At 47.2% G+C, this 14,620-nt stretch overlaps 1 protein-coding gene across 2 annotated transcripts in view; it reads right to left on the bottom strand.

The window, feature by feature from the left end:
- Positions 1-14,620, bottom strand: part of MARF1 (meiosis regulator and mRNA stability factor 1) — a 109,958-nt gene that overhangs the window by 82,686 nt on the left and 12,652 nt on the right. For both annotated transcript variants that reach the window (XM_068117391.2, XM_068117390.2), the window contains exons 6-9: positions 14,169-14,286; positions 13,893-14,059; positions 13,254-13,787; positions 5,747-5,892 (exon numbers count right to left, since the gene is read on the bottom strand). In XM_068117391.2, the coding sequence (XP_067973492.2) occupies positions 5,747-5,892; positions 13,254-13,787; positions 13,893-14,059; positions 14,169-14,286 (965 nt within the window). The remainder of the gene's footprint in view (positions 1-5,746; positions 5,893-13,253; positions 13,788-13,892; positions 14,060-14,168; positions 14,287-14,620) is intronic.

Here is a 14,620-nt window from a genome sequence, read left to right as displayed (position 1 = left end):
GATCAAATAGCTGTATGTTGAAATATGTTGAAAAAGTCAAAACTTTACATGGGGTGTACTTACTTTTTCACGTGACTGTACATACCTTTACATGCATATATATATAGATATACATACATACCTTTACATACATATTGTCACGCGGACCCTTTGGTTAATACCAGGGCTCGCGGATGGACCAGAACGGATTTAATTGAGGCAACGACCAACACGGATTTTGCTTATGTCGCGCGGGAAGAACAAGAGAAGAGGAAGCTGCGGTAAAAGCACATACCTGGGGATGGCGAACGAACTCAAACGGCAGCTCCGATCCTGCAGGGAAATTAACGAACTCGAACACAAGATTTAGAATGTTCAAAAACAAAGATTTATTCACGGCACCAGATAACAAGGAACGCGACGGTAATCAAATAATGGGCCTAAATTGGGATCCCACACACCAGACTTCAGAAACGAACAAGGGATGAATTAACGAAAAGAACACGTCGTATATTTGTGAGTGTGGTGCGTCTTAACTCGTCTGTAGTCTTGCGTCCGTCGGCCTCCGAGCACCACCAGGCCTCGCTCCAAGCACCACGCATCCAATGCAGGTTGGCGAGCTCCACACGCGGTCGATCTCCAACACAAGGCACAAACTCAGAACAAAGAAATTGCAGGAGGAGAGAACGCAAGTGTGACTGCACGCCACCAGCCAAGCCCAAGCGAGCTCTCTCAAGAGTTGGACGTGCCAGAGAGACAAAGGGATGTGCAAGCGAGAGAGGGACGTGCCAGGGTCAGAGCCGGATGTGCAACTCTCGAACGTGCAAGAAGCAAGCCCCCTATGTCGTTCGGCGCGCCCCTATATAACCTTGCCACGGTGACGTCAGCCTTGGCGCGCCACCCAATCAGTGCCCTCCACTGAATCACAGGCCTGTAGCGTGGCCATAGCGCGTGTTACTCAAGCCTAGCGGAGGTGTAGCTGGCTGCGGTCCATGCGGCGGTGCCCTGGACTGGCCTCTTGCTTGTTTTCTTCCAAAGTCTTGTCAGGGAAGGAAATTTCATTAATGCATGCACTAAAGGGCCTAACTAAGTGTCTACAGGTGTGCATTGCCATAAGGGACAAAGGTTTGATGACCAGGTGTGACACACAGGGGCGTTATTCTTAATCCCTATACTATCTAACACACGAACATCCTGGAATGGTCACAGGTATACTCTTACCCGACAAATCGCCTAACACACAGAACGTATTACAGGTAGATTCTCTATCACGACAGTCGGATATTTACCTACACAGATCTATCTGGCTCAAGATATTGCGCTACCCTCCCGACATAACAATATATATATATATACATACATACCTTTACATGCACACACACACACACACACATACATAGATACATACATACATACATACATACATACATATGAATGGTGTCAGAGAAGTGCTTGAGGCAGAGAAATGCTTCTTTGAATAAAAGTGACATTTCCAAAAAATTAATTCATAAAAGGATAACGATCATGATCTTTGTCCACCAGCAATAGTGTACAATTTGATTGGTGGTAAGGTGGACATTGGACAACCTCAGCCAACAACTAAGGAAGAGCTGCAAACTATACCCCATGGCCATTGCAAACTGCACAAACACAAACAAACAAAGGACAATTAGAGACTATGTTCTTTGACACAAATTAGTATGAGTAAAGGATGAACAAATCAACACAACATATGGGGTTTGAACCTGGGGTGCGAGCATCAGGATTACGTGCCCAGATGGGAATTGCAAATTGCAAACAGTCAAGTCTGAAATGCTTTGTGCTCAACACAAGGAAAGTGCAATTCTAAAGTTGAAAAACAAGTAGAACGGTACTCTTTGGCATCGCAATTTCGACCAATATGCCTCCGCCTACATTATTACACATACTTGTACCAAGTTTGATTTAAATCAATTCGGTTGTTCGCAAGTATGACATTTATACCCGAAATGACCTCTGACCTTTGACGCCGAAATATAATCAGTTCATCTTTGCAATACAATATATACTTGGACCATGTTTGGTCAAAATCTAATCATTACTTCACAATTTAACGCAGTAACAGAATTTTTACCTTAAGGGACCACTGACCGTTGACCTCTCAATCCCATAATCTAATCTGTTTATCTCTACATCATTATATATACCTCTATCAAGTTTGACTTGGTTCCCTTCAGCCATTCTTAGGTTATCACGGTAACAAAAACCAATCGTGCATGGACGGACAGACAGACAACTCGAAAACCTAATGCCTCCAGTGACCTTGTCTGCGGAGACATTGAAACATTCTGCACAAATAATTATCTAATTTGACCTCTTACATGACCTTTTAAGGTCTGAGGGGAGCCATGTTGCAGTTATATACAGTGTCTGCAGAAAGTATTCACACCCCTAGGTTTTTTTTCACATTTTGTTGTTACAGACAGAATTTGAAGTCGATTAAATAGAGATTTTTTTTGTCACCGATCTACACATAATACCCTATAATGCCAAAGTGGAAATGTTTTCTTTTCTTATAAATTTTGCAAAATAATTTAAGCTGAAATGTCTTGAGTCGACAAGTATTCAACCCCTTTGCTAGGACACTCCAAATTGAGCTCAGGTGCATCCAATTTCCTTTGATCATCCTTGAGATATTTCTACACCTGTGGCCAATTCAATTGATTGGACATGATTTAAAAAGAAACACACCTTTCTATATAAGGTCCCACAGTTCACAGTGCATGTCAGAGCAGAAATTCTACCATGAAGTCCAGGGAACTGTCCGTATAACTCAGAGATATAACTGTAATGAGGCATAGATCTGGGGAAGGGAATAAAACAATTTCTAGAGTGTTGAAAGTTCCCAAGAGCACAGTGAGCTCCATCATTAGGAAATGGAAAGAATATGGAACTACCCAGACTCTTCCTAGCGCTGGCCATTCGATCAATCTGAACAACTGGGCAAGAAGGACCTTGGTCAGGGAGGTGACCAAGAACCCGATGACCACTCTCATAGAACAAGAGTTCTGTGGCTGAGATGGGAAAACCTGCCGGAAGAACAGTCTCTGCAGTACTTCACAAATCTAGGTTTTATAGGACAGTGGCCAGACGGAAGCCACTCCTGAGAAAAAGGTACATGACAGCATGCCTGGAGTTTGCAAAATGTATGTGAAAGACTTAGAGCTTGAGGCAAAATATTCTGTGGTCTAATGAGAAAAGATTTAACTCTTCGGCCTGAATGAAAAGTGCAAAGTGAATGCAAAATCTGGTGGAAACCGAGCACAGCTCATCACCATCCCTATTGTGAAGCATGATAGTGGTGAAGAGGATTTCATTAAATTCCCTATCCTGATGGTGGCAGCAGCGTCACACTGTGACCTATTTCCATCTGGCATCTGGTTGTCTGACTCTGAGAAACTGCTGACAAAATCCAATGCTTTGGCCTTGGCAAAACATTCCTTCAGTATGAGGCTTATTCTGCCTTGTCAACTTGGGACGTTGTTTTGAGTCTTTTTTTACCCTGGGGGAAAGTATATTAAGCGGAATACAGGTTGTGGCTTTTTGAGATGTTGGGGGCCGGCTGTGGAGGACCATAATGGTGCTGTGATGTTACATTTTTGATGTTACTAGCCTACACGCCAACATCTTCCATGCATGTATCCTCATCTATTAATAAATCTCTTGTACACCATCCGAGTTCGACCAGGTGCTTATTAAACCCACGACATCATGCTATGGGGATGATTTTCAGTGGCAGGGACTGGGAGACTTGTAAGGATAGTAGTCAGGGCCCTTAGGGATATTTTGGGGCCGTTTGGTTCAAATTCTTCCAAAATCACCAAATTTGGCCCAGATGTTGCCCATGCCACACTCTTTCGATTTTTGACGCCCCCCCCCCCCCCCGGGGGCCCCATATTGGCGAAATACTAAATGGCCGCCACCCGGATCAGCGGACAATCAGTTAAATAACCAAAAGGGTTGGGATCATGTATGATACCACTTTTCAGGGGTTTTCGAGGTCGAGGAATCCAATTATGATGTTATTTTGATGATTTGAGGTCAAGGTCAACCCTCAAGGTCATCTTAAAGGTCATCTTTGAGTCAAACATGTCGGTTTTTGAGTTTTTTGTCAAGATTTAAGCGAGGTTCACCATTTTATGTTTCTGGGTTGGGTAATCGAACTCTGACCTTATTTTTGACAATTAGAGGAAATATTTACATGTCTATTTCCTAATTTTCAGGCATATGCAGTTCATCAGTCTAATAACAAAGGTACGGATTTTGATGTTTTATGAACTGTATGCCATATCCTTGTGTTTAATTTTTGCGCGATCATGATCCGGGTTCATGTATACATGATTGTATACATGTCATAACTATGACGTCATAGGTCATGTGACCTGGCGGCCATATTGAATTTTATGAAAACCTTAAAAATGGATCCCTGCCTTCATTTTTCAATCGATTCATTTTGAACTTTGACCACTTATAGTACGCCATGTGATTGGATGCATATCCTAATTATGACGTCATAGGTCAGGTGACATGGCGGGATGGACCGGTATGGTCCCCGGATCATACCGCCCTTGGCGCCCATCAAAAATCGAAAGAGTATGGCATGGGCAACATCTGCGCCAAATTTGATGCTTTTGGAAGAATTTGAACCAAAATATCCCTAAGGGCCCTGACTATAGAGGGAACAATGAATGGAGCCAAACACAGGCAAATACTTGAGAATAACCTGCTTCACAGTGCAAAAGACCTCAGAATGCGGCGAATATTTACATTCCAACAGGATAATGACCCCAAACATACAGCCAAAGCAACATTGGAATGGCTTCAGAACAAGCACATGAAAATCCTTGAGTAACCCAGCCAAAGCCCAGATTTGAATCACATTCAGAATCTGTGGAAAGACTTGAAGATTTTTGTTCACCGACGCTCCCGATCCAACTTGACAGAGATTAAGCAAATATGCAAGGAAGAATGGGAGAAACTCCCCAAATCCAATGTGCAAAAACTGATATTGACATACCCGAGAATACTCGAAGCTGTAATCAGTGCCAAAGGCGCTTCTACGAAGTACTGACTCAGGGGACTGAATACTTATGTAAATTAGATAGTTCTCTTTCATTTTTAATGAAGTTGTAAAAGTTCCTAAAACAAAATTCCACTGACATTCTGGGGTATTATGTGTAGATCAGTGCCAAAAAAAAATCTCAATTTCATCCATTTTAAATTCAGGCTGTAACACAACAAAATGTGAAAAAGTCAAGGAGTGGGAATACTTTCTGAAGGCACTGTAGGCAAATCGAGCCGGTAGAGTCCCGATCCTTTTCAATCCAAGGCTATTTAGGGCAGGTATTTGTGGTTTGGGACCTTCAGGATGCTGGTGATAACTCCCCTACTCTTCATCGAGAGACAAAGAGAATCTATATAAAATCCACGAGCAATCTATGCTGTAAGTCAGGTCCTCCAGCTTAAAGCCCATCCAAAAGACAGCACACACAGTGATGCATTGCTCTACCTGTGAAGCTGAGTTTCTAAATCGAGTTGAGAACCAAACCCAGACCAGACAGATCTGAGGCAAGTGTGCTGTCCTGTCTTTGAGCTATCCTATCGGACAGACTAATTAATTATTATACAAAAGTTACCTCACAGACATGTACTTCACAAGAAGTTAGGTACTGACCTCACACAGACTTTAGGTTATTCAAACACAGGCAACACCTCACAACCTACACACCTGGCTGCATGGGGTAGTGTGTGGAAGATCTCGTGAGACTGCGTCAGGATGTTAGACCCAAGTTGCCGGCTGCTTGGCTGTTCCTGGTTCGCAACGCTTGGTTTCAACTGCAGGTCTGACACTGCACTGCTTCTTTTAGTCAAGGACTGAGGATGTAATACAAAACAAGGATAAACAAAACAAACCTACCAATGTACAGAAAATAAAATTTCATGATGCACTAATGATAAGGAAGACAAAATGCAAGCTGATGCTTGTGTGCAAAGCAGACTCTATTCTAACGTAGGGGTCGCTAACACATCGATCACAAGTGGCTGGGAGCGAGCTGGCTGCCAATGAGAAGCTCGCAGTAAAACGTTCATTAAAAATATAAAATAAAATAACTTTACCACATACTAAAGTTGTCATGGAGTCGAGCAATGAAGACACCACCCAATTATCAAACATTGCGTGGCGCATTGATTTGGCATTTCTAAGAGATATGTGGATTGCAATGGAAATGGAAAACAATGGCTGACACGAATAATGCAAACTTTCCAGTCGAAACTCAACCTTCTGATAAAAGTCCAGAAAAGGAAAATGCAACATTCTCCTTCTATGCTCCAAAGCAGAAAATGAGGTTGCTGTCGAAATCCTGGACTGATCACTACTCAGACGCAGGATACCCGAATGGCTCATTCTTACCGTAAAGCTGGTACTCATTTTGCCAACCTCAGAATGATGACAAGTTGAGTCAACCCACCTGGTGCTAAAAAACGGCATGACAGGGGCTCTAATTCAAGACCCTGAGATCTTAAGTCAGCCACCTTAACCGTTAAGCCAACATCAGGCTACAATCAATGAAAGCCTCTGAAAATTCTCTAAAAACACCTTTGCACTTTTCTATCTTTCCTTCACTTTTCCGTTCCGAAGATACTACCGCTGTCTCTCCGACTGATAAAGCAACTCCTTTTGGTTCTATTTTCTCCTCTAATTCCACAATCGATGACGGACATTCCATCTCCCTCTGATGCACCCCTTAACAATCCTATACCCCACTCTATAATATATTTTCATGCAGTCAAAAAATACTCCTCTCTCCAGAAACAACAAGCAAGGCATACGGACAAGATGGCATGCCTCCTTGTGTCATGAAAGAGTGTGCCCCTGAACTTGTTCCCGTGCTTGCTCGTGTTTCGTTTTTGTTTAAAAACCCAAACTTTTCCTCTTTCCTGGAAACATGCCTTAGCACAGCCTATTTTAAAGAAGGGTGATCATTCAAACCCTTCCAACTACCATCCTATTGCTCTGACTTCTACTATTTCCAAAGTCTTTGAATGTCTTCTCAATTCCAATTTCCTCAAGCATCTTGAATCTCACAGTCTTATAGTGGGGCAACTTAGCATAACAATTGTGCATTTTGTGAGGAAAGCACCAAATTTGGCATACTAGTAGACGATCATATTATGAAAAGATCTGGATATTGGGCCATCTCAGATTCAGAGATTTGATTTTTGCAAGATTTCGATTCGATTGTGATCGAAGAGAACACCTTCTTCGTCTTCTGTACAGTGAAGTTGCCAGCCCTGAATTCTCTGGCTACATCTGGGTGCTTCATTGGGAGTGCAACCATGTCCCTCAGGTGAACAGGGACCCACCTGGCATAGTGTGTGTGGTCTAAGGCATGGAACCATGGGACCAGTTCCGTCAGGGCATCAAGGTACATCGTGAATGAAGCCTGCCGCAGAGAACGCACGTAGACCAGTACCAACATCTCTAGTTCCAGCACAGTTGCCCAGTACTGAAAGTTGGGAATGTCTTCTCCTCTCTGGTGACACCAGTCTTCGAACTCAGGCAGGTCTTCTGCATCATCAGCATATGTCATACAGTGGCGTTCATACGCACGGTGTTGCAGGATGTGCAGTGCCGCTGCAGTGATTTGATGAGCTCTTCTTGTGCGGGTGACGTGGGCAGCTCGCAGGAAGGAGTCGGCCGTCCCTGGCGTTGCAATCTCAGCTTGCAAATCTGCAAAATCTGCAAATCTTACAAAAATCAAATCTCTGAATCTGAGATGGCCCAATATCCAGATCTTTTCATATGATAGTCTACTAGTGTGCCAAATTTGGTGCTTTCCTCACAAAATGCACAATTGTTATTGCTATATTTAGCTTAGCTACCGGACTATTATATCTGACCGTCCATATGGCTTTCGCAAGGCAAGATCTACCAGTGATATCCTTTCTTACATTACAAATGTCTGGGCCTCTTCTCTGAAAGACTTTGGGGAGTCCTTTGTTGTAGGCCTCGATATCTCAAAAGCCTTTGACAGAGTTTAGCATCGGGGTCTGATATCCAAACTTCCCTCTTTCTGCTTTCCTCCTTCAATCTGCACTCTCATATTGAGCTTTCTCTCCGACCGCTCTATCCCCATAATTGTTGATGGTTCAACATCTCCCTCCTTCCCCATCAACAGTGGTGTCCGTCAAGGTTCTGTCTCGTCTCCAACACTCTTCCTTCTTTTTATCAATGACCTTCTTTCTTCTACAAATAACCAAATGCAATCGTATGATGATGACTCGACATTACATTCCTCCAAGTTTTTCCCATGTGCCCCATCTTCCCTCACTCGATATACATCTCGTTTGATCACAGCCACCTCTTTAAATTCGGATTTTGACAAGGTTTCCCAGTGGGGCAAATGTCATTTCCCAGTGGGGCAAGACAAATTAAGGTTAGGTTTAATGCTTCTAAAACTCTATTTCTTCCCATGTCTCTCTAAAACTCCTCTCAACTCTCCAATATCCTTTGAAAGCTCCACAATTACACCATGTGATTCAATAAACCTACTAGGTATTACCCTAACATCAAATTTATTCTGGAATCCACACATTACACAAATAGCTAACCTGATCTCTGACCATCAGTTTGGATTCCTTCCCGGTCACAACTCTGGACGTGCTGCTGCTCCCCTCTTAGCAATGGTTGGAAACCCTCAATCTCAATTAAGAGATTAGGACAGTCTCCTTGGAAATACCTTGGGCATTCAACAGAGTCTGGCATCCTGCCATACTTGCCAAGCTCTTTGCCTATGGCATTCAAAGTAGGCTTCCTTCACTCATGCAGTTAATGTGTTGCCATCAATGGAACCCTCTCCTCTCCCTCCCCTCCCAGTGGAGTCTGGAATTCACCAGGGCAGTGTCTTGGGCCCAGTCTTGTCTCTCATCTAAACACCACATCTCTGATGCTCTGGAAACCCCTTTCTTCCTTTTTGCAGAATACTCCAGCTTGTGTCATGCAGTACCCCATCCCACTGCTTGGCAGAATGCAGCCGTCTCTGTCTCTGTCTCTCTCTCTCTGTCTGTCTGTCTCTCTCTCTCTCTCTCTCTCTCTCTGTCTCTGTCTGTCTGTCTCTCTTTCTTTCTCTTTCTTTCTCTTTCTCTTTCTTTCTTTCTTTCTTTCTTTCTCTCTCTCACACCACGTGCCTTCGATACGGTCTGGCACCCAGCTCTGCTCACCAAACTCACCTCCTATGGTATTCAGGGAAATCTCCACTCATGGCTTGCGGATTTCCTCTCTGGTTGTAGGCAACGTGTGGCCCTGAATGGATTTCTCTCATCTTCCCTTCCTGTTCTGGCTGGAGTTCCCCAAGGTAGTGTTCTGGGCCCTGTGCTATTTCTGGTCCCCCAAGGGTCCCCCAAGCAAGACCAGCATCAGAATCTCCTTGCTCCAGCCGGTGACGTCACCGGCGGGGATACGCGGCATCAGAGTGGCTGGTCACGTGACCACCGAAGCGCGCCGCGCATGCGGGTATAATCAGCTACACCTGTTGATCACGTGACCACCGAAGCACGCCTCGCTTGAGAGGCGTGGCTTTCGGTTTCGGGTTGTGCTTTATAATGCAGCCCGATAAACGGGCTTTACAGTGTTCCCGAGTTGGTTTTACGAATAAACATCTTCTCGGACGGGTTTGTGCCTTGCCATCCTTTTATCCGTATTCTGCTGGAGTCCGGACTCCTTCACTGGTGACCCCGAATTTGAACACGCAACCCCGACTGCCCCCGCACGGATGCGGGGGCTGCGAACGGACATGGCAAGCACGCCCTCGCCAGGGAAGCCACCTAAGCTGGTGATGCCGGCTTCTCCCACACGGCTTCGGGCGCAGTTTCGAACGCGGTTTCGAAATGCCGGAGTTTCGGAAACGACGACGGCCATGACTATGAGGTTCGCGCACCGCGCTCGGCTCCTCCTCTACGACCAGAGGGGCGAGCCTACTCCAAGACCCTCCGAAGGCACAGCCGCTTCGTCACCCTCGCGCAACTACTACTACAACTACAACCGCAACTACTTCTCCGACCCTGCATCCTCGGGAGGCCCGCGAGGAACCTCGGCAGCCTCCCCCGAGGCCTTGACCAGCCCCTCGGTTGGCTCGCCCGCTTTTCGCGTGCACCGCTCGAGTCTTCTCGGCACTGCACCCGCGAACTGCAACCTCGGGAGGCCCGCGAGGAACCTCGGCAGCCTCCCCCGAGGACTTACCCGGCCCTCGGCCGCCCCCCGTCCACTGCATCCCCCGAGGCCTTGACCAGCCCCGCATCCTCGGGAGGCCCGCGAGGGACCTCGGCATCCTCCCCCGAGGCCTTGACCAGCCCCTCGGTTGGCTCACCCGCTTTTCGCGTGCACCGCTCGAGCCTTCTCGGCACTGCACCCGCGAACTGCAACCTCAGGAGGCCCGCGAGGAACCTCGGCAGCCTCCCCCGAGGACTTGCCCCGCCCTCGGCCGCCCCCCGTCCACTGCATCCCCCGAGGCCTTGACCAGCCCCGCATCCTCGGGAGGCCCCGCGAGGGACCTCGGCAGCCTCCCCCGAGGCCTTGACCAGCCCCTCGGTTGGCTCACCCGCTTTTCGCGTGCACCGCTCGAGCCTTCTCGGCACTGCACCCGCGAACTGCAACCTCGGGAGGCCCGCGAGGAACCTCGGCAGCCTCCCCCGAGGACTTGCCCGGCCCCTCGGCCGCCCCCTCCCCGTCCTGCACCCCCCGTCCGACCACCCGCCACCACACCGGACCCCCCCTGCCTGCACCCCCCGTCCGACCACCCACCACCACACCGGACCCCCCACCGCGACTGGCCAGGGGTCGTTTCGGTCGGGTCATCCGGACCCCCCGAGGATCCTGGGTTTGAATCCCGGTCGATCGCTGAATTAACGCCAGGGGGGTTGACTCAGCCTGTCATCCTTCCGAGGTCGGCAAATTGAGTACCAGTTCACTGGTAATTCCCTGTTTGTCATTAAAGGCGGCAAAAAGGGTTGGCGTCAGGAAGGGCATCCGGCCGTAAAACATTGCTTCAAAAAGGGGACCAAAAAACAACAACAACTGTTCCAGAAAAAGGCCAACCCCCGCTTTGCGGGAAAAAATGGCCTCTAAAGGTGGTTATATATTTATTATATCAATGATCTCTCCGACTCTCTGGAAAATCCTCTCTATCTCTTTGCTGATGACTCCACTATCTGCCGCTCCATTCCTCATCCCTCAGATCGGCAGTCTGCAGCCTCCTCACTCTCTGCAGACCTGGACAAAATCACAGACTGGTCAAACAAGTGGAACATGTCTTTCAATCCTGACAAATCTCACACTCTTACAATGTCTCTCCGAAAGGACCGACTGGACAACCCTCCCATCTACTTTCTCAACAATCCTCTCCAAGAAGTTCTGTCGCTCAAGCTTTTGGGTCTCACTATCTGCCATGATCTTTCTTGGGAAAACCACATTTCCAAGCTGGCCTCCAAAGCCAGTCGCCGACTGGGCATCCTCCGTCGTGCGAAGTCCTTCCTTGGCACACCTGAGCTCCTCACCACATACAAGGCTTTCATCCACAGCTCAATGGAATACTGTTCCCCCCTCTGGGCTGGTGCTCCTGCCTCACACCTAGCTCGGCTTCACGCTGTTGAGGCCAAAGCTTTCAGAATCATTGGAATCTCCTGATGTAGTCAACTCCGAGGGCCTTTCACTCACTCACCGCAGGCAGGTTGGTGGTCTTTCTGTCTTCTACCGACTCCTCTCCGGCCTTGCTCCCCCAGCTCTCTCTGTGCTCTGTCCCCCCAATATTCCTTCAGGTCGCACAACATCTGCCTGCAACCCTCTTATGGTTAAACTGCCAAAGTCTAGGCTCTCTGCTCACCTTCACTCTTTCATTCCCCTTTTCTCCAGCCTCTGGAACAAACTCCCCCACTCCCTTCAATCCCACTCCTCCCTCCAGGTCTTTAAAACAGCTGTTCACCACCATCTCTTATCTTCCCCCATCGAAAACTTTGATCTTTTCTATCCCCGGTAATTCACCCCAGAGTCCTTGCAGTGTTCATATGTTTTATTCCTCTCCCACCTCCCCCCCAAGTCCTCCCGATGTCCCTGCTCTCAAATGTTGTGTTTGTGTCCTTCCCCCTCTCTCCCCATCTTGTCTGCCGCTCCCCTTGTTTTTTGTGTTTTGTGTGTCGGTTTGTCTTTTTGTGTGATTAATGTTAGCTCTTTCACGAGCCTCGATCTTGTATACAAAAAAAAAAAAAAAAAATTTGGTTAGACTGACCTGATAAGTGAAACATATCCTTCAAAAATATTTGATTGTCTCACCCTGTTCCTCCAGAAGGATCGCCAAACAAACCCACCTATTTATTTCATTGGTCATCCACTAGAAGAGCTACGGTCTCTTGAACTTGGAGGCCTCAACTACCAGTCATGATCTCCTGGGCCCACCAGATAGTACTTTTGGCCTCCAAAGCCAGTCAAGGACTGGGCATCGAAAAACAGAGCTACTTACAGTCTTTGCCCTTCGCTCAATGGAATACTGCTCTCACCTTTGGGCTGGCACCACAGCAACACATCTGTCTCTCCTGGATTCTGTGGAATCAAAAGCTCTCAAAACAATTGGATTATCCCACGACGAGGCTGAAGCACAAGGTCTGCTGCTTTTACATCGCAGGAAAGTCAGTGGTCTCTGTTTTCTTCCGCTTCTTCTCCGACATTGCTCTCTCTGTCATCTGTCCCTCCCTAGCAACTCCAGGATGCACGTGTTCTTCCAGTAACCTCCTCCTGGTTAAACTTCCAAAATCCACACCTAACTGCATACCTCAACAACTTTGTTCCTCACTTCTCGATCCCGTCGATGGAATCGCCTCCCAGAGGCCGTTCTTCCCCACTCTTTCCTCCATTGCTTCAAAACAGGCAATGCACTGCCTCCTCGTGTCATCTCCTATCCTGAGCAATGATTTTTATTACCCCAATTAACTATTCCTAAGCAAACTCTCATATTGATTGGTTTCAGTGTTTCATCGTTGTCTGTCTATCTGTCTCTCTCTCTTCCTTTCCTGTTCATTCATTTCCTTTTCCTTCAACATCTATTGGCTACCCTTCCATATTCATGTCTACCAATCCCACATCAACACCATTCTTTTCAAACCCAAAGGTTAAGAGGTTAAGATGAAGGCTGTTAAAGCAAAAATACAGGAAGTGATCAAGATGGGGATTTCAAAGCATTACTCACCGTGGTGTTGGGAAAATTTCCTCCATCATTGGGGAGATCACTTTTTCCCACAGTATCCTCCTTCCCTACCCCTACAGGACGACCTTTGCTTGCTGGTGTCAAGGCGTCCGCTGCATGGACTCCTTTCCTTTGGGCTTGGCGTGGCGAGCGAGTTTTAGGTACTGAGCGTCCCGCTGCCCGTGCCTTCTCATCCAATTCCCCAGCATTTGATTGCCCATGACCAACCAGACGACGACCCTCAGGACTGTCTGTCTCCTCAGGTGGCTTTCCCACCTTGTTGTCCACTCCACCCAGATCATCATCCAAAGGCAGGAACGCAGCAGAGATGCGGCACCCAAAAACGACCTCATTCTCAAGGCGCTTTTGTGCACGGCGTGCACTGACGGGCGAGGGAAAGCGCAGGCATGCCCGAGAGCCCCGGACCGACAGCACTTTTCCTCCACAGTTTTCGGAGAGCTGGCGGAGGCGTATGCCGAGCTGACGTGGATCACGACCACCTGGCAGGCCATGTACGTACAGCAGCGTGTGGCAAGGCTGGAGAAGCATGACGGGGGACAAAACTTTAGAAACGGTAATGATAAGCAGTACAGAGAGGAGAGGAAGGAAATATACGGTCCAGAGTGAGAGAGACCATTGTACCTGTGGTGAGGGGCACAGCGGAAGATCTGCAGCAAGGTCTTCATACAGAAGTGTTGTGTGGGCATGTTGCAGCAGGGCGTCCGAAGCTTGAGCTTTGTGTACAAGGACAACTCGAAAACCATGCCGGTGACGCAGATCACTCAACTCGGAGGCAAAATTTACATCACCTAAAGGTGCACACAACGTCCCCTCTTGCACAAACATCATCCATCTCACATGCAGGCAGTCACAAGGAAGCAAATTGCAGCTTCATCATCGCACATTCGCCAAACTTACTGGACAGAAGTACTGCGGTGGCAGGGGCTGCGTGCGTCTCTGCAAATCGGCGCAGGCTTTGCCGCAGCTTGTCATCCGCAGAGTTCTTGGCTGTTGCATTGATGTGCACTACGGTGACCTGCCGAATAAAATAACAAATCTCATGACAGTCAGGTCTAGTCCAGCCTGATGAAGAGCATTTTTGCTTCTCCCAACATCACAGTGCACTGTTGTGTGCTCAGTTGCATTTTTCTCCATGTTGGGCAGGTTTGCAAAGAAAACTAGAGTGAATCGATGGTGTGCCATCCCAAATACCCACGCTTCCCACCCAAAGAAAAGTTGAAAGATGACAAAACGTTCCACCAGGAATGACACTATCAAATTTTGAGTTTTAAAAATATTCTATTTTTTTTAATGTTTTAAAATGTGCCTGTAATTGCATTTTTTTGGTATTTGACCTTTTGACCCTGCTC

Source organism: Myxine glutinosa, chromosome 5 (assembly GCF_964187855.1).
Source record: "Myxine glutinosa chromosome 5, kmMyxGlut1.1, whole genome shotgun sequence".
Taxonomy (NCBI): Eukaryota; Metazoa; Chordata; class Myxini; order Myxiniformes; family Myxinidae; genus Myxine; species Myxine glutinosa.
This window is presented reverse-complemented; position numbering and strand designations above follow the sequence as displayed.